We start from the raw sequence: 24,209 nt of genomic DNA, 5'->3' as shown, positions 1-24,209 counted from the left end.
CAAGACCGGTGTTATGTGGTCTTGGTGGCCATTCCCATTTCACCACTCTTGCTCCTGCATTCTGGATTAATTGCAGTTTCCGAGTCACCTTCAAAGGTAGCCCCACGGAGAGCGCATGGCAGTAGTCCAAGCATGCACCACTCTAGCCAGAGAGTCCGCGGACAGGGAGGGTCTCATCCTGCATACCAGATGGAGCTGCTAGACAGCTGCCCTGGCCATAGAGTTGACATGCACCTCCATGTACAGCTGTGAGTCCAAAATGACTCCCAGGCTGCACACCTGGTCATTCAGGGGCACAGTTACCCCATTCAGGAGCTGGGAGTCTTCTAGAAGTGCAAAATCAGGGGCAGGAAAGGAGGGAGGCCAAGAGGCAGAGATGAGTCAGATGGTGAAAGGTCACAGGTGTCTCTTCCTCCTAATGCAACAAGCTCCCCTCTTTTCAGGGTCTTGCAAAAAGGGAGCCCTGGAGAGGAGGGGACTTAGGTGGCTGTGTGAAGGCAACTGGTCCATGGGGCAAGACCTACTGGGGTTGAGGGGCTGTGCTCATGAGGCCTGACTCCCGACAAACTCTGCAAATAGTGGCTCTGCTAATAAAGAGTAAACTCCATCTGACCGGTGTGATTTATTGCCTGGTCTTTGACCTCAGGCTTAGCATCCTCTGTGTTTACTTAACCTGGTGGCTGCCTCTGATCTTAATCTGACCGATGAGGGAACCGTGAGGCAGTGCTAGTCTGCCGGGGGGGGGGGGCGTTTTTTCTGCTCCCCACGGCAGACAGAGCGTTTCATCACCAGCACCTGTTGGCTGGCTCTCAGGACGTGGAGGCAGATCTTCTCTCTCTTTGCCCAACTCTCTCCAATTCCGCCCTCCGGCAAGGAATCTTGGCAAAGGAAGAGGAATGTGTCCCCAATGAAGGTGGAAGAGTCTCTGCTGCTGCTCCATAATTAATCTGATCCAAATGACAAGAAAGGGGAATCCGACTAAATATCAGGAAAAACCTTCTGGCAGCAAGAGCCTTTCGATGGTGGACTCTCCTTCTCTGGAGGCTTAAACAGGGGCCAAATGGTCACTTGCCAGAGGGTTCTTCACCTGCGATTCCGGCATTGCAGGGGGTTGGACTAGATGACCCTCGGGGTCCTTTCCAACTCTACAATTTGATGGTTCTTGTTTGGTTCCACTGAGGGTTCTAAGTTGGGAGCTTTAAATCTCCTTTGGCAACATTTAAATCATGGTGGGGAGGAATCTAGTGTATTAAATCCACATTTGCCCAGTTGAAGCTGGGGGCTGGGGAATGAAACACGCCCCCCCCATTCCAACTTGCACCCCGAAACGTATTTGCCAGCATCAAATAGCAAGAAGGAGGGAGGGTCTTCCCCCATCCCAAGCTGTTGGGCTTCACCCCAGAACCTATTTGACCACCTTTGCTCAGCACATGCGATGCTTAGCCAAGAGTGCCTCTGAGCATGCGCAGAGCAGCCTTCCTCCTCACCTGACAGAGCTAAAGAGCTGCAGCTGATGTGGCCGGCTGCACAGGGCAAGCGTTAAGCCGCCTGCAGGATGCCAGCTCTGGCTCGGCTCTCGTCTGCGATTCCTGCATTGCAGCGGGTTGGACTAGATGACCTCGGGGTCCCTTTCCAGCTCTACAATTCCATGACTCTGCATGCAGCCAGTAATCATCGGCTTTAGGCCTCTCCGCACCTCCCCAGCCAGCCAGCCCTTGGGCAAGAAAGGTTATTCTTAGTCTTAGAGCAGGCCGCCGCCGCCACAGCCTCTCCTGGGATCCATTTTCCAACATGGCCTTTGGAACAGCTGGATAGGTCAAGCGAGGCTCTGGAAGGGGGAGCAATGCCACTGTCACAAAGCTCAGGAGGGGAAAGAGACAGAGGCAGGATGAGGCCAGGGGCCGACGATATGCCTCCAAAGAGAAGCCAGCAAGCAGGACTTGAGGGCACAAGTCTTCTGCAGCTGTGGTTCCCCTGTTATCTGGTATTCACAGGTAGACTGTTCCTGGGCATGGAGGGTCAGCTGCAAAAAAAAGGCCTCCATAAGAGGAGCCTGCTGAATCTGGCAAATGGCCCACCTAGCACAGCATCCTGCCCCCCGCCCCCCAGTGGCTGAATCAGAAGGGACCTTGGCGGTCCTCTCGTCCAACCCCCTGCAAGGCAGGAATCTTTTGCCCAAGGTGGGGCTCAAACCCACGACCCTGAGATTAGGAATACAGTGGTACCTAGGGTTACGAACTCTTCAACTTAGGTTTTTTCAGGTTACGAACGATTGTAACCCGGAAGTAAGTTGTCGAAGCTCAGAGGCCTCGCTGCTGCCTGGAGGCAAACCTGGACATTGGCGGGGCCTACAGAGCTCTTGGTGGCCTCCGCAAATGCAGGGAACCAAGCCCCGACATCCACGGTGCCTGCAGGGCTCCGTGAATGCCAGGAGCCAAGCCAATTGTGATTCTGGAAGAGGACTCTGAGCCCCCTCCAAACAGTGAGTGCACGTAAGAAAAATACTGTCTTATTTTTTTTATAGTACAGTACATTATTGCCTTCATTTTATGGATCAATGGTCTCGTGAAACAGTAAAATTGGTGTTAAATTGCTGTTTTAGGGGGTGTTTTTCATTGTCTGGAACGGATCAGTCCACTTTCCATTACTTTCAATGGGAAAGGCCGCTTCAGGTTAAGAACAGACTTCCGGAACCAATTAAGTACTTAACCTGAGTTACCACTGTATCGTGCTCTGCCAGCTGAGAAACCCACAAATCTCCACTCCTTGTGCTTCCCAGGCTCTGGAATTCAGACCAGAGCCCTCCTGGCTAGGAGCCATCGACAGCCTGAGGGAGTTCCGCAGTTTAACTCTGCGCTATGCAAATATTTCATCCTTGCCTCTTTCTTCATGCTGTATTTTTCGGGAGTGGATTGGGGGGGCAGTAGGAGAAGAAGGTGGCAGCCCATCTCTGAACCAGCTAAAGGTGGCAATGAGGGCAGGCAACTTTCTGTCTTCTGCACAAACCCTGCACCACACATCATTTTGGAAAGACAGTTCTGCCCTTTATTACTTCTGCAGAAGGAGAACAGGGGGGGGGGGCAACTGCTTAGAGGCTGAAGGAGCATTTCATACAAGGGGGGGCAACCCACACACCCCTTGGTTCAATCCTTCAAGGGTCAAAAATCAGGATGCCCCCCTCCTGAGACTGGGGGACACCCCCCCCCCAGTATTGGAATGGTTCCTCATCCGTCTCCTTCTCCTTCATGCAGTCCAGGAAATAGGCTGTGATGCCCCTCCTCTCCCCACAGGGGATTTCTTTCAGGGTGGGGGGGGGGTGTCCGTGGGTTTCTCTCCCCCACCCTGCCCTACACAATTTCGAGGTGCCTGTCTTCGGGGAGGCCGTACGCGGCCTTGTTCTCCTCAAAGAGCTGGTTGAGCTTCTCCAGGTAAGTTTTGTGCAGCTGGTCGATGGCCTCGGATGACGGGTGAGGGGTCTTGGGCACGAGGATCGGGGCCCCCACTGTGGGTGGGAGACAGAGAGAGTGTTAGTGCTTGAAGTCAGCACAAAGAAGTATCCCAGCTGCTTGGCTTGCCCCAGATTGCATGGGGTTGGGCTGGATGACCCCTGGGGGTCCCTTGCAATTCAGTTCCATTATTCTGACTCTTGGGGTTACCTCCCCCCACACTGATGGCTTCTTTTATAATAATAATAAAATAATAATAATAATAATAATAATAATAATAATAATAATAATAATAATAAATTATTTATATCCTCCCTCCCCAGCTGAAGCCAGGCTCAGAGTGGATCACAACAAACTCCTCTGCTGGCTAAGTGGAAAGAGCAGGACTCAGCGGGCAAGGCCAGGATTCGGCCCTGAAGGATGCTAGTTGCACAGCCAAGTGCTTGACTGCACCCCACTCTCATAAAATCCACACACACCCCAGGCTTAGGGGTGCTGGGGCAAGGGATTCCTTCACTACAACTCCCAGCATTGTGAAAGGGGGCTGGACTAGAGGACCTTTAGGGGGGCCCTCCCAATGCTACAGTTCTATCCCAAGGCAAACGCACCAGCTCCTCCCCCCCCCCCATAGCATTCGGGTCGCAAATATGGAAGCTTGCAGCAAAAAGTCTGGGCAGGGACTGGGAAAGGAAGGCGGCAGAGGGAAGGTTAGCCTTTCCCCGCCAAAGGGGGGAGTGTCAAAGGGTCCGGTTTTTGGCTTCTGCAAAGAGAGACCCCCCCCCCAGGAGTTGCAGCACGCTGAGTCAGCCCAAAATCCCCCCCTTCTGCCAAGGCCAAATTCCAACGCGACAGCTCTGCTGCCAGGAAGGCCCCGAGGGGAGGGAGGGTTGCAAAAGGCAGAGCTGGTAGAGAAGTCAGCGTTGGGGGGGTGTTGCATCAGCCGTGGGGCAGGCAGAAGAGGCCCAGGTTGGGTGGTTAGGAGGGGAGGCCCCACCGACCTCATCCAGAAATGGCTTTGCATAGAATTGTAGAGTCGGAAGGGGTTCCCTGGAGGTCATCCAGCCCAACCCTCTCAAATGCAGGGAGTGACAGCCGAAGAATTCCTGACTAAAAGCCTCTCGTGAGGGAGAGCCTGCCGCCATCTGAGGTCGCAGAAGCAAAGAACCGTACGCGGGTTGGGTGGGACCCCCCAGAGGCCATCTAGCCCAACCCCGGCAATGCAGAGATGGCGGCCAAAGAGTCCCAGGCAGGCGGATTGTCAACTTTCCAAGGGAGTCCACTCTGCTGTCAAACAGGTCAAGCCCACCTGGGAGACCCCCACACTGCCCCAGCGCTCTACCCACCGACGGTGTAGATGGGCCTCCGGAATGGCAGGAGCCCGAAGTTGTACTGGAAGACCCCCCGGGCGTGGAAGAGGGGCAGCGCCAGCCCTATGGCCTTCTGGAGCCGCTCCTGCGCTGCTCGGATGAAGGAGCCCTGGGGGTTGGAGACCTGGTTGAAGAGCTCGTTCTCCCCAAAGGAGAAGACGGGGACCAGGGCAGCTCTGGAAGGGAGGGAGAAGTGGGGGGCAGAGAGAGAGAGAGAGAATGAGCAATGGGGCGCAAGATGGGGGCCTGGCCAGCAGGCTGCACCTTAAGGACGCTGCTGGATCAGACCAAGGGGGGCACCCAGTCCAGAAGCCTGTGGCCAAATACCCCAAAGAAATCTAGAAATCTGCTCTTTGAACAGAAGGTTCCATAAAAAGAGCCCTGCTGGTATAATTCGTAATCAGTTACAGCTATGCTTTAATAATAATAATAATAAATTTTATTTATACCCTGCCCTCCCTGGCCAGAGCCGGGCTCAGGGCGGCTAACACCAATAAAATTACAGTAAAAACATAATAGGAAGGGAGAAGCCAATTTAAAATACAGGTTAAAATGCAAATGCAGCCTCATTTTAAAAGTAGCCCATAGATTTTTTTTGGGGGGGAGGGTACGCAGGGGTACGCATACGCCTAAATATTTTGTGAATCTTTGTACTTTTGTCCATTTACTTTATTTATTTTTCCTGATTTGAACTATAAAATGGTGATTTTCTTGAGTCAAAAATGCGAGCACTCCCTAAGCACTGTCTTTTTCTACAAACGCAGCAAAAAAACTCATGAGGAATAAAGAATAAGGAGTGAATATTTCTTTCTAAATCTGGCAGTGAAGTTGTGAGGTTGGGCCTGGAGGAAGATGAAGGCTGACACTTACAACAAATAATAATTTTTGACTTTTGGGTGGGAAGGAAAAGGAATGAACCTGTGGTGCCTGGATTTAAAATTGGGAAAGTGTCAGCTAGCAGAGGGAGGAATATCTGGGCATTACTTGGGGGATTGAACGTCAGATTATTACGAGGAATTTTGCAGGAATAACTGATGGGCGGATACTTGCAAGTCATTTTTACAGTGGGGGGGGGAATATTTGATTCCCTGCTAAATTCGCCCGTTTGCCCTCTGACGAAGAAATGACCCGTCCATAATTTTAATGGTAGGTTAATTTTAGCTGTGAGAGACAGAATAACAACAGAAACCCAGAAGACAAAAGTCAGAGATTGATGTGAGTTATAATGAGTGAAATAAGTATTTGTGAAGATACCAGGTAGTCCTGACACCTGGCTGGTTGATAGGGGATCAAATACTTATTTCACTCATTTATAATGCACACCAATCTCTGACTTTTGTCTTCTGGGTTTCTGGGGGGTTTTCCTGTTGTTATTCTGTCTTTCACAGCTACGATAAACCTACCATTAAAATGATGGACGGGTCATTTCTTCGTCAGAAGGGCAAATTTAGCAGGGGATCAAATACTTCCCCCCACACACTGTTACTTCTCCCTCCCTCTCTCCTGTTACTATTCCTTTCTCTCTTTCCTCTTCGTTCTCTTTCCGATATCTTTGTTTTGCTTCTGTTGTTCTTGTTTTTTTAATTGCATGTTGAAAAGCCTTAATAACATTATATTTAAAAAGAGCCCGGCTTGATCGGGGCTAGCGGATTTCGCTACGGACAAGTCGCGAGGTGCAACAGCAGAGGTCCCCTGCGCCCCCAAACTCACCCGTGCTGCAGCGCCATCTTGATGAAGCCCTTGCGGTTGCGAAGCTGGAGGGTCAGAGCTCCGGGTCGGGCGTCAAGCGACTCGGGAGGCCCCCCAACAGCGATCACGGCCACCTGGCCCCCACCTTCGTGGCCAAGGAGGTAGGCGGCGCTGCTCTTGTCCGAGGAAACCAGCCCTGCGGGGAAAGAGAGAGAGAAAGAGCTCCCTTCCAACTCTACAATTCTACAATTCTAAAGACAACGAACTTGGTAGCCATCCCCTCCTCCTGTGGCACGGAGTTCCACAGTCTGTGCTACAAGAAGGACTTTCCTTTCTGTGTCCAGAACCTTCCAACATTCAGATTCCCCCAAGTCCCAGTGCTTTGAGAAAGGGAGAAAAACTTTCCTCTGTGATGTTTTTATTTGCTGTTAAGCCCCCACAGAGTGGGTGGGGCAACCCAGTCGGATGGGTGGCCTATAAACAATAAATTATAGTAGTAATAATAATAATAAATAAAATTTTATTTATATCCCGCCCTCCCCAGCCGATGCCGGGCTCAGAGTGGCTAGCAACAATAAAAGTAGCACAACATTCTAAAATCAATTCATTTTAAAATCAATTCAATAATAATATTATTATTATTGTTATATCCACCTTCTCCATGGCACGCATGATTTCATAGCCTCTTGCTTGTCTTTAAACTTAAAAGCCCCCCCTTTCCTCATAGGAGAGTCGCTCCATCATCTCCTTCTGAACCTCTCCCAACTCTTCGATATCCTTTTAAAGGAGAGGCGACCAGAACCGTATGCAATATTCAGTTCATATAATGGCACATGGAGGTTCCTCTTGCCCCACAAGCCCGGCAGCCCCCTGCCCGGGTCCCCCAAGCCTCTCACCGCCGCTCATGATGTAGTCTCGGAAGAAGGGCACCTTGAACCAGAAGGGCAGCATCAGCAGGTGTGAGGTGAGTCCCGGGAAGAGGGCAGAGAAGCCGGTGCCCTCTGTGCAGAAGTTCCCGAAGGCGCCAGCCACCAGCACGCCGTGGGGGTGGAAGCCAAAGAGGTAGTTGCGCGAGGGGTCCAGATCCACCGTCTTCACCAGCTGCCGTGGGGCGGGGGGAGAAAGAGGGGGGCAGGGTGAGGAAGCAGCCAGAAACATGGGGGGCAGGCAGCACAAAGGGGAATGAAGGCAGGCAGGGGAGATTTCTCACACACACCCCTCACTTTTCGGGCAGGGGAGGGCACCTGAAGGTGGTAGGGGGAGAGGGCTATTTGGTGACCCCCGCAATGAATTACCCTAGAGGGATATGGGTGTTTCCCCCAGATGTTGTCACTGGACCCCTGCACTGCAGAGGGTTGGGCTGGATGACCTTTGGGGGTCCCACGAAACCCTACAATTCTGCGGCTCAAAGCCATTCTCTGGTTCCCAGGGCCAGCCCCATTGAGGGAGCCCCACTTTTGACCCCAGATGGAAACCTGCAGCACACCTGTGTGGTTTTATTTACACACACACAAACACACAAAACCTGAGAGCTATTGGTGAATAATAATAATAATAATAATAAGACGAAGAAGAAGAAGAAGTTTAATTTATACCCCGCCCTCCCCAGCCAAGACTGGGCTCAGGGCGGCTAACACCAGGTATAAAAATAATTGATTAAAATACAACATAAAAGCAAGATTAAAACACAACGTTAAAATGCAGCCTCATTTCAGTAGAAACTCAAATCAAAAACTTTTTGGGGATGAAAACGTCAAATCTTCACCCAGGCCAACTAAACTGAAGAGAGTCAGTCAATAAAAGTATTGGTAAAAGCAACTCTTCAGAACAATCAAAGAATAAAGCCAGCAATCAACTAAAAACAGATTAAGACATCGGCTTTCTAAACATCTGGACAGGCCTTGGAATAACAGTTGGAAGGGAACCCAAGGATCATCTAGTCCAGCCCCAGGAATAGGCAGCTATGCCACACAGGGATTGAACCTACAACCTTGGCGTTATCAGCACCACGGTCTAAATATCTGACCTATCCTGAAGGTCTGGCACTAAGCAGAAATGTTCTCAGCAAAAAGAGCCTTGCAAAAGCGCCTGACGGATATCAACAGGCAGGGAGTTCCAGGGTTTCCTTACAAATGCAAAGAGGTTATTATGAGGCACCTGCAGCAGCGCCGGCACCACACTGTGGAAGGAAAGGCACTCTGCGCATGCTCCGCGTCTCAGCTCAGCCTTGCCATTGCAGCCTCCGCCTCCCACACACCTCTCCAATATGGGGCAGACACTGACCCCCCCCTTCCATGGGGCTGCAGAGCTTTTATGGGTCTGCGAAGGGCTCCAGGGAAGACCTCTCTATTCCACAGGACAGAAGGAATGTGGCTTTTCCTGAATGTTTGCTCCTGCTGTTCAAACAGAGGTGGAATTTGTGCCCAGGTCAAGTGGGGCAGAGAGGGAAGTCCGGCGAGGGCATGGGGAGGCGGGCAGTGGCCAAAGGAGGATGTGGAGAAGCCGGAAGGATATATAGATTATATCTCTCTGCATATTAGATTTTCATCACTTTAACCAATTAATTCTCTATTTCTTACACTTATCTCTTATTTGACTTTACAGATAACTTTCTGTCTGCAAGAGGCATTCGACTGACCCAAAAGGCAGTGGGCTCCACTTCCACAGAGGGTTTTTAACAGAACTTGGCTGGCCATCCAGATCAGGGATTCGTTAGCTGCAATTCCTGCAAGGCAAGCGGGTTGGGCTAGATGTCCCTTGGGGTCCCCCTTCCTGCTCCTGCCTTTGGCATCTCTCTGTCTCCTGGGGTGAAGTCTGTCTTTGCAGCATCGAAGTGCACAGGCCTGGGCAGTGTGTCTGGAGGTCCTGGGCCGCCCAAACGCCAAGATCCCTTGGCCTCCAAAGGAAAGTAGGGCAAGACATCTGGCACCAGCTGGGCTGCAATTCTCTGCACGCCACCCTGCCAAGGAGGGCACAGGCCACGCCAGGCCCTGTTGCAGGAATTTATGTATAGGCTGGGGGGGTTGCCCCTCCAGCAGATATCGTGCACATGCAGCCCACTACCAAAATCAGCACAATCACTTTTGTGACTTTTGTGATTTGCCCCCATCACAGTTTCTCCCTATCTATTCAAAGGGCCTCTGCTGCACGATACCAAATGTAAGAATTCACTGATCAATGTACCTATGTACTGGCTCCCTAGGAAAACTTGTCCAGGATGCTCAGATTCCTGCCACCAGACCTCCCCTTTCATGATGTAACCATGATGTAGTTTGGGGGGATGTAACATGGGGATTAAAGGTAAAGGGACCCCTGACCATTAGGTCCAGTTGCGGCCGACTGGGGTTGCGGCACTCATCTCACTTTATTGGCTGAGGGAGCCGGTGTACAGCTTCTAGGTCATATGGCCAGCATGACTAAGCCACTTCTGGCGAACCAGAGCAGCGCACGGAAACGCCGTTTACCTTCCCGCCGGAGTGGTCCCTACTTGCACTTGACATGCTTTCGAACTGCTAGGTTGGCAGGAGCTGGGACAGAGCAACGGGAGCTCACCCTGTCGTGGGGATTTGAACCACCAGCCTTCTGATTGGCAAGCCCTAGGCTCTGTGGTTTAACTCACAGTGCCACCCGTGTACCTCTTAACATAGGGATCAGCAGCTAATAAAAGTTTGGGTTCTCTTGTTTGGGGCTTCCACCTTGTTCCACCTTGTGGCAGGTGGGAGTCCTGTGGCGACAGTCTTCAATCAAGACCAAGCCAAGAGGCTGCTGTTTTGCTCTGGGATTCCTGGCTGGGGCCTTTGTTTTTTTGTCCAAGGGAGAACTCAGATTTCACAGCCCCAAGACACACACACACACACACACACACACACACACACACAGCTCACCGTCATGGGGAAGTAGTCTCGGAAGTAGCGCCACACCGACCAGTTGCGGACCCAGTTGGAGCGACGGCCCCCTCTGGCCGGGGTCTCCCAGTCCAGGTACAGCCAGGCAGCGTAGAGGACAGCCAGCACCCAGCCGTCTCCCAGGAGCAAGACGAGGAACAAGACCAGGCAGCATTGCGCTGGGGAGAGAGGCAGGCCTGGGTTAAGTTAGGTGCCCTCAAGAGGCTAGTCCTCAGCGTTCGCCCCCCCCTCTGGAAAACCAACACACATACAGTGCCTGCAGATCCCACACCACAAGCCCCTCCGAGAGGTTGGCTGCTGGGAAAGGGACCAGCCCCTGCTCCACCGCCGCCGATTCCTGCCTCGAAGGGGGTTGGGCTGGATGACCCCTTGGGGTCCCATTCAAGGGAGGTTCAGTTTGCTCCTTCATGATACATAAAAATGTTTCTCTTGGACATGATATGATGAAAATAATTTTATTATTTATACCCCACCCATCTAGCTAGGCTGCCCGCCACTGTGAAAGGAAAGGCACTCTGTGCATGCTCCATGTCTCAGCTCAGCCTCTGCCTCTGGCTGGTTAACACCCAATACCTTTTGAAATATGTATTTCTTTGTCTTTGCTCTTCTTTATCATTTTGTCTTATTATCTATTTTGCGTTTTTTGGGTGGCATTTTTAAGCTGCAAACCGCCCCAAGACGAAGGTCAGTATGCAAAGTTAAACTATACAAAGCAAGAAAGTGGCGATGACTGTCTGCTCAAACAGCCAGCAAAAGGGACCTCTCACTGCACATGCTCAGAGGCACTCTGCTGTGGCCGTGGCTCTGGAGCAGACGCTGATGGGATGCTGCAGAAGAGACCCCTCTCCAAGCCCCCCCCCACCTGCGCAGCCGACCCAAAGCCCATTCCCTGCTTCCTCCAAATCGACACCCTCTTAGCAGGGCGGATTCTGCACCCTGCTTTCAACCAAGGCGGCAGAGTCGCCCCCTTTCCAAGTGGGGAGCTGGGAGGAGGGACCCCCCCGGAGGCAATGCATGTTCAGCCCAGCAGGGCAGCCCACAAACTCCTTGAGAGGCGCCAAACTCTCCCCGCCTCGACTTCTTTTGTTAATTGCACAGCCCCCCCAAAAGCGAAAATCCTGCAGCCCCCCCTAAAATAGGCACTGGAAAGTCTCTTCTCCCCCCGTCCCGAAATGAATACCTGCCTCTTCGCCACCTGCGGGCAGCGCTCCCCCCCCGAAACCAGCCCCTTCCCAGCGCGCCCCCCAGGTTCTTGCCCCATAGGAGGAGCCCGCACCCCTTTGCAGAGCCCTCACCCAGCGCCAGGAAGGAAAAGACCCACTGCAGCACCGCGGCGGTTTGGAGGCGGCGTCGCAGCGGCAGCCGCAGCGGGGCGAACTGGACCAGCATCGCGAGCGCCGCGGGGCAGAGACCGGAGGCAGAAAACGCCGCCCGCGCCGGAGACGAGGCTTATCAGGGGCAACGTCCCGCCCCGCCTCGCCCCCAGGCTCCCATTGGACGGGCAGCGGCCCCGCCCGCCTCCCAAATAGGCAGGCTTCACCTGGCGGGCCGGCATCCCAGCGGGCAAAAGCTGCGCCGGTTGGATTTGCGCCTGGGAGGCGGGCAGGCTGTTTCGGGCTGGGGTGCGGCAAGGAAGGGCGAGCCTGGGCGGGCTCGGAAGCTGAAACGCCGCTTTTATTCAGGGGCCTAAGGAACCCTAGAATTGTGGGGCTGAGAGGGACCCCAAAGGCCATCTAGTCCAGCCCCACTTCAACGCAGCTGACGAATCCCTCGCAGGTGGCCTGGCCCTCCGGCCTCTTTTAGAAACCTCCGCCACCTTCCCAGCAAGTTAAAGGGGACACAGGCCGAAAAAGGAAGCCACCCCAGGCACAGCCTCCAGAGAATCACTTTGCACGTGCTCAGGGGCACTCCTTTGCCATGAGTTCACACGACGCCCCCTCCCAGCCGACCTGTGTCCCCACTTGCCTCTGCCCCAGAGGGAGGTGTGGTGTCTTGAATGTGGGAAGAGAGCAGCAGCAGCAGCAGGATCAGGCCCAAGATGCCCCCTGCCTCTCCCCCAGTGGCCAAGCAGGTGCCCCATCATGCAGTACTCCCCTGCCCCCCCTCCCATCATTCCATCCCATAATGCCACCCTATTGGGTCAGTCCTCACCTCTGCAAATATTTGGAATGGAGACACACGAACCCGTTGGGACTTTATTATTATGCAAGTAGAAAGGTGGTTTAGCCCCCAAAATCGCCCCTTTCCTTTGAGAGGTTGGGCACCCTGCTCTCTGTTGGCCTCAAGAAAAGCGCCAGGGCTTCATCCTGCACTCACAGGAGGAGGACCTGAGAGAGCAGCAACAGCGGCAGCAACTCTCCTCACTGCTGATTTCCACCAACTGGAATTATTTATTATTATTTCCGAAGCTGTTTATTATTATTATTATTATTATTATTATTATTATTATTATTATTATTAAAGTTTGAAAAACGGAAGAAAAAGCAACATACAGAAATCAACATCTAATAGCAAGCACTATTTTTTACTACAACAACAAAAAGAAAATAAAGGAAAGGCAAAGACTTAAGGTTACCAGATTTTTTTCAATGAATGCAGGGACACTTTTCAACTTCAATGGATTTTGTATGGGGACTGATTTGTAAATCTGGGGACTGTCCCTGGGAAACGGGGACGTCTGGTAATCTTATTCTAACTATCAGCTTTAAAAACTGCAGACCTCTTACTCCATAACAACGTGCAAATTTCCTACTTTCCGTAAACCAAACTTTTCAGTCTTCAGAGCTCTTTTTCCTTTTTTGCACAGGAAGTCCGTAAGGGGTTTCCAATCATTCATAAATCCAACAATGTTTTTTCCCTTCTAATTCAGAAAGTCCACTTGGCCATCTCTGCCAAATCCCTTAATTTCAGCAACCGTTCTTCCACAGGGGGCAATAATAATAAGTCATAGGTCATTGAATCGCGGTGTTGGAAGGGATCATCAAGATCATCTAGTCCAGCCCCCTGCAGTGCCGGAATCTTCCGCCCCACCTGGGACTCGAACCCACCACCTGGAGATCAAGGGTCTCACGCTCGACTGACGGAGCTGTCTTTCCCTCTCTGCGCATCTCTTGCCGCTGTGATCCCATGTTGCAATAATTCGTTCGGGCATTATTCAGGGGCAGTGGGCTGGGAGCAGAGGAGGGAGCGTTTACAGTACGCCCCCCGGGTTGTCTCAGGGCTCCTTACGACACCCCTGCAGAGCAGGCCGGCTGCAGCAGGTTCCCCTTGCAGCCTGAAGGCCATCCACTCAGGGCCCTGATCCTGCAAGGGAGGTCGCTTGCTCCCACCTGGGAGAGGGAGAAGCAAGCGGAAGAGGAGGAGGCTGGCGGCAGAAGGGGGCTGGAGGCAGCCAAGGAAAGTGCCCCCCCCCCGGTCGTCCCTTGCCCCCTCTCAGTGGCGCAGGATGGCATAGGTGCTCTCTTCGCCCCTTCCTCCCTCGGACATCTTCTTCTTGCCTCTGCCTCCGACCAAGTTCAAGTCGGCGTACAGGAGGCCGCCGGAGTCTTTGGGGGCAAGCGGCGGTGGGGCGCGAGGAGGAGGCTGGGGGGAGGCAGGAGGGGGGGCTTTTGGACCTGGAACAGGAGGAGGGAGGGGGACAACGCAGGTTAGAAAGAGGAACAGAATATCACCCTTCTCCTCCTCCTCCTCCCTCCAGTGGCAGAGCAGCTCAGAAAGGCCCTGGGCAGAGGAGGAGACTGCTCAGAGGAAAAGCCCAGCACCCTGTCCTCACAGTGGCCAAATACCCCCAAGAACCTAGGAACCGAGGTAGACTGCCCCTGGGCATGGAGGTTCCACAAGAACATCAGAACAGCCTGGCTACCTGCATCAGGCCACAAGAGACCAGCCCATCTAGTCCAGCATCCAAAGTGAACCCTGCAAGCGGGGCCTGGCTACAAGAGCAACTCTCCCCTCCTGTGGCAGGGAGTTCCGTAGTTTAACTTCACGCTGCACGAAGGTGCAACTTCCTTTTATCTGCCCTGAATTTTCTGCTTCACGGTATGCCCAGAGTTACAGCATTATGAGATTCAGGTAGGTGCTGGTCTGAGGCAGTCGAAATAAATTAAAGAATTAAAGAACATCCAGTAGCACCTTAAAGGTAAAGGGACCCCTGACTGTTAGGTTCAGTCGCGGACGACTCTGGGGTTGCGGCGCTCATCTCGCTTTACTGGCCGAGGAAGCCGGCGTACAGCTTCCGGGTCATGTGGCCAGCAGGACTAAGCCGCTTCTGGAGAACCACAGCAGTGCACGGAAACGCCGTTTACCTTCCCGCTGGAGTGGTACCTATTTATCTACTTCGCCAGAAGTGGCTTAATCATGCTGGCCACATGACCCGGAAGCTGTACGCCGGCCAATAAAGCGAGATGAGCACCGCAACCCCAGAGTTGGCCGTGACTGGACCTAATGGCCAGGGGTCCCTTTACCCTTTACCTGCTTTTCCACCCCAGCTCACCTTCAATGGGAAACTCCTCGTATTCTCTCTCCTCTGGCGTCTCCTTGCTCTGGGGTGAAGCTCTCCTGCAAGAAAAGTTCTGGGTGGTCACATGGGTGCCCCCCCTCGAAGCACCCTGGGGCTGTAGGGGGTGCCTTGCAAGAAGGACTGAATTCAAAAGAATAACTGATGTAAAAGGAAAGAGGCAGATTTTCACCACCAGGCTTAAAACGGTTGTTTATGCCTGTAGCTACAGCAGCTAGAATTCCTTATACCCAGAAATGGAAAGATGAAGAAATTCCCACCGAAGAAGAACGAATAATTGGTAAAGGGATGATGAGCAGCCTTGAATCAGAAAACATAACAACTTAAAATAAGAGAACCAAATGATGATTGTTTCGTGGATGAATGGAAGCTTTTTTCGGTCTATGCAAAGAAATGTTATAGAATGATGAATTTGTGGGCAGAATTTGAACTGAGCAACAGATGGAATGAGAGATTACTGCATTGTTATGATATAAGAGAGGGAAGACAGGGCTGTTGCAGGAATTTATGTATAGGTGGGGGTGTTTGCCCCTCCGGCAGATATCATGCACAAAACACTTCATCACAGTTTCTTCCTGCCTATTCAAAGGGTCTTTGCTGCACGATACCAAATGTAAGAATTCACTGATCAATGGATCTCTGTACTGGCTCACTGGGAAAACTTCAGAAATTCATATCAGTGGTGCCTCGCAAGACGAAATTAATTCGTTCCGCGAGTCTTTTCGTCTTGCGATGTTTTTCGTCTTGCGAAGCACGGTCCGTCACAACTGCGCCTCTTCAAGCGGCTTTAAGAAAAAAGCGAACAAACTCGCAAGACGTTTTCATCTTGCGAAGCAAGCCCATAGGGAAAATAGTCTTGCGAAGCAACGCAAAAACCGAAAAACCCTTTCGTCTTGCGCATTTTTCGTTTTGCGAGGCATTTGTCTTGCGAGGCACCACTGTAGACCTGTGAGCTCAGCTCCTCAGCAGCCCCTCTGCCTGAGGGATAATCCCTGGCATCCTGATACCTGAGTGCCAGACAGGTAGCCATTCCAGATGAAATAACAAACCCAGATGGAGACAAAAGGGTGGGATTCACTTGGCTGGGAAACAGGGAAATGTGAATATCTTTTTTGTTTGGTGGAGGGCAAGGGGTCCAGGATGCTCAGATTCCTGCCACCAGACCTCCCCTTTCATGATGTAACCGTGATGTATTAGTGATGTAGTTTTGGGGGGGTGTAACATGGGGATAAGCAGCCAATAAAAGTTTGGGTTCTCTTTTGTTTGGGGCTTCCATCTTGTTCCACCTGGTGGCAGGTGGGAATCCTGTGGCGACAGCCTTCAATCAAGACCAAGCCGACTGGCTGCTGTTTCGCTCTGGTATTCCTGGCTGGGGTCCTTGTTTTTTTGTCCAAGGGAGCCCTCAGATTTCTCCATTAACAGGATGTCCTGCCCACAGGTCACCAGCCATGGCAGAGCCAATCTAGGGCCACAGTCAGCCCCCCGCCCCGCAGTTAGGAAGGAGACCAGCAGGAGGCAGGAAAGGCACTCACCTCCTTGGGGCACACTTTGGGCAGCAACCTGGGAGGAACAGAGAGGAGAAAATGTCCTTCAGAGAGAGCAGCTCCTGGGGGGGGGGAGCCCTGGAGAATGGGGTGGGGGCAGTGGTTTGGCCCAGGCTGAGCCTCACAGGGCTGGGGTGCCAGGTGTTTGCGCAGGTGAGATGCAGGAAACATCGCCACACTGGGAAGAAGCCCCACCTGGAGGGCCAGGTCAGAGGGAGTGCCGGCCCCTGGCACAGCCACGACCTTCTCCCTGCCCCCCCCAAACAGCCCCCGTACCTTTTCTCCAGGCGACGAATGCCAGCAGGCCCAGAGCAACAGCAACGGCAGCAACTGCCCCGCCGGTCGCCAGACCCACAAGGTTGAAGTTGGGGGGGTCTGGCACTGGAGGACCTGGTTGTGGGGGGAGAGAAAGCAGGGGTTGAGGCAACAGCAGGGGGCACCCCCAAGCACCCTCCCCACTGCAGTGGCCAGGCATAAGGGCATTTCTTCTGAGGAGGGGGGCCCACACCTAGCTGCCCCCAGGTGAAGACAGTTCCCTGCGCCCTGAGTTGGGCGTCAGCGTTAGGCCGAGAGAGGCAGACGCCCGAGAAGAGGCAACATCTTGCAGAAACAGAGAATCGTACGGTTGGAGGGGACTCCCAAAGGTCATCCAGCCCAACCCGCTGCAGTGAAGGACTCGCAGCCAAAGGCCCTTTGACATGTGCTCATCTGACTTCAGTTTAAAAACCTCAGAGGAAGGCAGGGTTGAGGGCTCCTTTCTAGCAGATGGAAACCTTTAAGCACTGTACACCGGCCAGATTGGGTGAAAGGCTGAATGTCCAAAGCTTTGGGAATGAAAGCTGATCGTATTTTGCCTACGGTAGTAACTGGTTAAGGGATGCGGGTGGCACTGTGGGTTAAACCACAGAGCCTAGGGCTTGCCGATCAGAAGGTCGGCGGTTCGAATCCCCGCGACGGGGTGACCTCCCGTTGCTCGGTCCCTGCTCCTGCCAAACTAGCAGTTCAAAAGCACATCAAAGTGCAAGTAGATCAATAGGTACCGCTCCGGCGGGAAGGTAAACTGCGTTTCCATGCGCTGCTCTGGTTCGCCAGAAGCGGCTTAGTCCTGCTGGCCACATGACCCGGAAGCTGTACGCTGGCTCTCTCAGTCAATAAAGCGAGATGAGCGCCACCAACCTGAGAGTTGGCCACGACTGGACCTAATGGTCAGGGGTCCCTTTACCTTTAATAATAGAAAACCTCCAAGGAAGGAGAGGCCTCATGAGTGAGTCTCTTCCACTGTCAAACTGCTCTTACTCTCAGGAAGTTCTTCCTCATGTTTACTCCTGGATCAGGCCCTGTCATCCGGAACGGCACCAGGGAGCAGGCTGGCTCCACTTTCCACAGGGCAACCCTTCAGATGTTTGAAGGCGGCTATGCTCTCAACCTAGGGACGCGGGTGGCGCTGTGGGTAAAACCTCAGTGCCTAGGACTTGCCGATCGCATGGTCGGTGGTTCGAATCCCCGCGGCGGGGTGCGCTCCCGTCGTTTGGTCCCAGCTCCTGCTCACCTAGCAGTTCGAAAGCACCCCTAAGTGCAAGTAGATAAATAGGTACCGCTTTATAGCGGGAAGGTAAACGGCATTTCCGTGTGCTGCTCTGGTGCCGGAGCAGCTTCGTCACGCTGGCCATGTGACCCGGAAGTTTCTTCAGACGGCGCTGGCCCCCGGCCTCTTGAGCGAGATGAGCGCGCAACCCTAGAGTCGGTCACGACTGGCCTGTACGGGCAGGGGTACCTTTACCTTTACTATGCTCTCAACCTCTTGTGTTATTTCTGCAGCCTGGGAGGAGCATCACTTGCGGAACTCCCTGCCTCGGGTGCTGAAATACCTTTGGGTACCCTGCGACCCCTCAGCTGGGGGAGGGTGGAGACCCATTTTCTGGTCTGCCTCAGGCACCACGGCCACACACACACCCCATACTCCTTTGAACCAAGCAGAAAAGAGGGCCAGCCCTGGGGAGAAGGGGGGTGCTGTGGAGAAAGGTGTGGGGCAGAGGGCCAAGAGAGATCCAGGCACAGAGGGGTCCTCCTGAGGATGGGGCAGCTCACCTGCGACCGTGAGGTTTGTCCCCTCGATGTTTCGCCAATACTTCACACCTTCATGAAGTGTCTGTATGGAGACGGAGCAGAAATATAGATTGGAGTCCGACTCCCGCAGATTCTCAATCTGGATTGATGCATCGAGCCCCTTTGACAGGTCCCCGACCAGAGACACGCGCCCTGTGTAGTTCGGGTGGGTGTCCCAGTGGGTGGGGTCGTGGGTGTGGTTGAAGAGGAACTCTCCGTGAAAGTTTCCTAAGCGCCAATACACCTGGGCCGTCTCTTGAGCCTTCCAGGTGTAGTTGAAGGTGCAGGGCAGGGTGACGGATCCCTTTGTCCTGGCCGTGAGATGGCAAGGTTGCCAGATGTGGTATTTCTGGTAGCAAGTGGTACAATCTGCCAAGGAAGCAGAACAGAGAGAGAAAGAAAGAAAAACAGAAGAAAAGACTGTTTATTTTAGTATTGGGGTTAACGGAGAAAATGAAATTTTTCTGGAGGCATAAATCCAAGTTTGGGAGCAAGTACTTTTTGACGAGACAGCCCCAGCAGAGATTTAACATCACAAAACAGGCAGCAGACGAATATAGGCTGTTTTACCTTTAAAATATCTCCTTCTAAGTCTCTTCCCAAAGTTTCCCACCTCCCTTAGCATAAAAATAGACCACCTGTTTGGTAAGTTAAAAATGGTTTACTTACAAAGTCTTTAAAGGTCATTTTCATGTGTTTTCCCATACAGCAGCAAGAGAACACAGGCAGTGCAACTTAGTTTCAAAAAGGGTAATAGTTTCAAAATTATTTGTACAGAAACACAATGGTAAAAAGGGTAAAGGTAAAGGACCCCTGGATGGTTAAGTCCAGTTAAAGGTGCTCATCTCTGCTTTCAGGCCAAGGGAGCCAGCTCCTGCAGGGCGCTTCTTGGCTTCTTATGGTTCCTAAAGGGAGCCTCCATGGGCAGAGCTAGTCTGTCTTAAAACACTGGAGAATAAGAGTGGGAGAAAGTTTTGCTCTCCCCTACTGCCCGGGGCTTTCCTATGTTCTTATGCTCCTTCCCAATGAGTTTTTGTGGGATAAATCCAGCCTTATATAACCAACCTGATTAATTGAAATGGAAATACTTGATTGTCACTTGTACAACTTGTATACAGTGAGATTACATGAGCATCCCCAACTCAGCTCTCTTAGTCTTAATTCCCCTCGTTTACTGACGCACACCCACCAAACCCGAAAGTCCGTTGCCCTGTTGTTATCTTTTCATTCAGCAGCCTAACAGCCCAGGATAGAAGCTGTTCTTTACCCTGTTGGTGCGACTAATCCTGCTTCTATATATCTTCTGCCTGAGGGTGCTGGCTTGGGGGTGAATAATCATCCCTGAGAATTTTCCTCACTCTCCTGAGGCAACGTTCTTCAGTGATGTCATCCAGTGGATTCACGGGACAGCCCATAATATCTCGTGCTGTATTCGCCACCCTCTGTAGGCACTTCCTATCAGTTGATGTCAAACCAGCGTCCCACACCGTGATTAACCACCTGGGTTGTATTTATTTTCCAAGTAAGGTCTTCACTGCGATAAACTCCTAGGAATTTAAAGGAAGAGACTCTCTCCACACAGCGGGGCTAGTTCTCCTCTCTTCCTCCAAAAGTCCAACACCATCTCCTTTGTCTTGCTGATATCAAGGTGCAAGTAGTTCCCTAGGCACCATGTAGATATTTTCTGGACCTCCCCTCTATACACTGATTGGTCTCCACCTGTTATTAAACCCATTATGGTGGTGTCATCTGCAAACTTAATAATTGCAGTAGACGGGTCAGATGATGATCGTATGTATACAATGAATACAGGTAGGGACTTAGCACACATCCCTGTGGGGTGCCAGTGCTGATTTTTAAGGAATTAGATGTTACATGTCCAACCCTCACTGTTTGTGTCCAATCTATCAGAAAGTCTTTAATCCATTTTTAACTCTACTGCACGAAGAGGTTAAGATCATAGAGTAAGCTGTCCTGACAGGTTAGCTAGGTCACATGCCCTCAACTTGGGAGGAAGAGTTATCAAACTCTTGGTTCTTTCTCTCTCTTCTTTTCACCATGTGAACGTCCCAGTAAGGATTTTTGAGCTAGATGCCATGAGCTCAGACCTTGTGGAGTTAGCCAGCCACCTTTGTGTTTCTACGGACGTGGGTGGCGCTGTGGGTTAAACCACAGAGCCTAGGACTTGCCGATCAGAAGGTTGGCAGTTCGAATCCCCGCAACCGGGTGAGCTCCCATTGCTCAGTCCCTGCTCCTGCCAACCTAGCAGTTCGAAAGCACGACAAAGTGCAAGTAGATAAATAGGCACCACTCTGGTGGGAAGGTCAACGGTGTTTCCGTGTGCTGCTCTGGTTCGCCAGAAGTGGCTTCGTCATGCTGGCCACATGACCCGGAAGCTGGACACCAGCTCCCTCGGCCAGTAAGGCGAGATGAGCGCCGCAACCCCAGAGTCGTCCATGACTGGACCTAACGGTCAGGGGTCCCTTTACCTTTACTTTTGGTGATAGAGCCACAGCAGAGATTTAAAATCACAAAACAGGCAATATAGGCTGTTTTACCTTTAACAAATCCGTTCCAGCTCGAAGGGTCGGGTTCCAAGCCCTTGCATCTCTGAAACGCCCCATTGCTCTCGCCAGCTGCCGCCCCATGCAGCGTTCTGGATGAGTCCGTACTCCCTGTTGCGGGTAAATAAGAATAACAATAATTCAAGAGGTGAAGCCATGGATTCAAGTCCTGCCCTCCAGGAGCAGGAGAAAACAAGCCTGCTCCCTCTTCCATGGGGAGATCTTGGGAGATGGCCAATATCTCAGCCTCCTCTTTCCCAGACCCAAAAACGCAGAAGTTTGTGGGTTTCTGCTTTGGAAAGGAAGTAGCAAAAGCTCTTGGTGGTTTCAGGGAGAAGGAAATGGCATCACACGTCAGCAGGGGCGGCTCTGAGGGACACAACCGAAAGTGTCCTGTGACAGCAAATCAGGGGACTAATTTATCATTCAAGAACATATACCAAGAGCCCTGCAGGCTTAGACCAGGGGCCCATGTGGTCCAGCCTCCTGTCCTCACAGGGACCAAGCAGATGCCCCAATAAGAAACCCACAATCAGGATTCGAACACAAGAGCCGCTCTCCCAGTTTTCACCAACTGGCATTCAGAAGCACCGCTGCCTCTGACAAATGGAGGCAGACCAGGGCCATGGATACGTCTCGTCCTCCTTTGAAGCCATCCAAGTCAGTGGCCATCCCTGCCTCCAGTGGGAGGGAGTTCCACAGCCTAACTACCCGCATTTTTCGCTCCATAAGACGCACCTTTTTCTTTCTAAAAAGTAAGGGGAAATGTCTGTGCGTCTTATGGAGCGAATGCGTGGTCCCTGGAGCCGAAAAAACACTAAGCCAAACAAGAGGGAAGGGAGTGTTGAAAGGAAACAGCTGATCGGTGGGATCGGGAGGGGAGATAAGGGAGGCTAGCGATAAAGGAGGCTGCCTGGGAGGGGGGAGGTAAAAGCCCAGGGGTCCTCAGGATTTTAGCATTGGGTCACCCCAAATTCACCATCAGATCACATAGCATGTCTGTGACTACAGCCTGCACCAAAAAAACCACGTATCCACAGTTTTGTGGGGCCACAATGGCGCAAAAGCGTGGTTACAAAGCACGGATCCACAAAGAGCCTCAGGATTTTTGCCTTGGGTCACCCCAAATTCACCGTCAAATCACATGTCTGTGGCCACAGCATGAACCATAAAAATCATAAATCCACTGTTTCGTTCAGAATATTTTTTCCCTTGTTTTCCTCCTCTAAAAACTAGGTGCGTCTTATGGTGAGGTGAGTCTTATGGAGCAGAAAATATGGTATGTGCTGTGTGAAGAAGGACTGGATGGACCTCAAAGGTCTAGACTCGGTCTAGAGGAGCGCCCTGCTTTCCTAGGAGCCAGCATGGCCAATGGTGAGGGATGATGATGATGATGATGATGGGAATTGGAAGAGCAGCAAGATTTGGACTAGGACTTGAGACTCCCTCCCATGAAGCCAGCTTTGGAAATATGAGCCCCAAAAACCAACAAAGTCAAAGTCAAATGGAAAAGCCTCCCCATTGTCTTTTCCTGCACAAATCCTGTCTTAAGGGTATGTCTGTGTATGAATAGGGTGAGCCTGTGACCTGGCTCAGGAACTAAGTATTTGTCATTACAAAAGACTGGCCAGGCTCCCCAGGGTATCCAATCAAGTAAGCATTAACAGCTAACCTGCCAGACAGAAGGTAAACAACAGCACTCAGATTTCTGTTGTAGACCGCCCTTTCTGTGATGTATGTATGATGTTTCTGGGGGTGGTCTTGGACTCCAGGGCGGGCAATTTAAAATGTCTATATAAGGGGGGCCACACCTGGGTTCTGCGTCCTCCTTCTCCTCCTGCAGGTGAGGGGAGCACCCTGTTGCAACAGTTCAATAAAGATCAGGCTTACTAGCTGCTTTGCTTCTCAATATTCTCTGCTTGGCCTCTGTTCTTTTCTCCTCCCGATGGAGAACCTGCAAAGGACTCTCTAAGGGCTCTTGTGTCCCCCATAAGGGAATAAGGGCAGTTTTCCTTTTATTACACCTGCTTCCTTCAGCCACCGTGAGAACAGGATTCTGGACTAGGTGGATGACTTTGGCCTGATCCAGGAGGGCTCCCCTTCTGTCCCCCCCCCCGAGCTTCCTTCCTTCCTCCCTGCCGCTGCCTCGCCCTTTCACTCACCTCCACCCAGCACCAGCAGGAGCAGCAGCAGTCCCTGGCGGATCATATCCTTTGCTGGGGGGTGTTTCTCTGGTGGCTTCAGGGAGCAGGATCCAGATCTCCCTGGAAGCCCAGCTGCAGTTGCAGGAGCCACACACGGCCAAATCCAGCAAGCCTCTTCTCCCTTGAGCGCTGGAGATTCGGGTGGCAGATTGCGCGACAGCAGAGCCCATCTGACAGGGAAGTCCTGTTGCCACAGCCAGCAGATAGGCAACGGAGAAGGAGGAGGAAGTTGGATGTTGCTCGCCTGAAAATCTGAGAGGCCTCTGAGCAAAGGCACCCAAGCCCCCCAGCCCAGCAATGGATGAGGCCCCCACCTTCCTGGCTGCCCCACCAGGCGGGCTCCTACCTCCTTGGCCAAGGACATCCTCACTGGAGATATTTAAGCAGACGTCGGATGGCCACCTGCCTGGAATGCTTTCGCTGAGATTCCTGCATGGTGGGGGTTCAGCTAGATGACCACTGGGGGTCCCTTTCGACTCTCCCATTCTACGGTGCCCTGCAGAGCTGGCTCTCACACCACAACACTGACTGATGTTGTTGCCCAGTGAAGGTGCCCCCTTTGCCCTGAGTCTGCGCGTGTGGGCATTTGGATTTCCGCAGCTAATGCTGCTTCATTTGAAACCAGATATTTCATTTTTCTTCTTCTTCTTGGGATTATTCCTTCATTTTTCTCTTAAAAGGTAAAGGTAAAGGGACCCCTGACCATCAGGTCCAGTCGTGGCCGACTCTGGGGTTGTGGCGCTCATCTCGCTTTACTGACCGAGGGAGCCGGCATACAGCTTCCGGGTCATGTGGCCAGCATGACTAAGCCGCTTCTGGCGAACCAGAGCAGCGCATGGAAACACTGTTTACCTTCCCGCCAGAGCGG

General features: G+C 52.3%; 2 protein-coding genes across 3 annotated transcripts; both read right to left on the bottom strand.

Annotated features, from left to right (window-relative positions):
* Positions 1–3,304: 3,304 nt before the first annotated feature.
* Positions 3,305–11,850, bottom strand: LOC128400705 (2-acylglycerol O-acyltransferase 2-like). Of its 2 annotated transcripts, none has more exons than XM_053363137.1 (6): positions 11,703–11,850; positions 10,387–10,583; positions 7,399–7,603; positions 6,524–6,698; positions 4,790–4,989; positions 3,305–3,502 (listed from the first exon to the last, which is right to left on the bottom strand). In XM_053363137.1, exons 1-6 carry the CDS (start codon positions 11,794–11,796, stop codon positions 3,348–3,350), a joined length of 1,026 nt encoding a protein of 341 aa, XP_053219112.1. In that variant the 5' UTR covers positions 11,797–11,850; the 3' UTR covers positions 3,305–3,347. The 2 variants fall into 2 exon arrangements, with proteins under 2 accessions (XP_053219112.1, XP_053219113.1); XM_053363138.1 differs by having other exon boundaries at positions 10,387–10,565.
* Positions 11,851–13,008: 1,158 nt separating this feature from the next.
* LOC128400723 (paired immunoglobulin-like type 2 receptor alpha) lies at positions 13,009–23,446 on the bottom strand. Its single transcript, XM_053363167.1, has 7 exons — positions 23,300–23,446; positions 21,132–21,248; positions 18,556–18,942; positions 16,744–16,857; positions 16,456–16,483; positions 14,900–14,964; positions 13,009–14,021 (listed from the first exon to the last, which is right to left on the bottom strand). Exons 1-7 carry the CDS (start codon positions 23,343–23,345, stop codon positions 13,840–13,842), a joined length of 939 nt encoding a protein of 312 aa, XP_053219142.1. The 5' UTR covers positions 23,346–23,446; the 3' UTR covers positions 13,009–13,839.
* Between the last annotated feature and the right edge of the window lie 763 nt (positions 23,447–24,209).

This window comes from Podarcis raffonei, chromosome 13 (genome assembly GCF_027172205.1).
Source record: "Podarcis raffonei isolate rPodRaf1 chromosome 13, rPodRaf1.pri, whole genome shotgun sequence".
In the NCBI taxonomy this organism is placed as follows: domain Eukaryota; kingdom Metazoa; phylum Chordata; class Lepidosauria; order Squamata; family Lacertidae; genus Podarcis; species Podarcis raffonei.
This window is presented reverse-complemented; position numbering and strand designations above follow the sequence as displayed.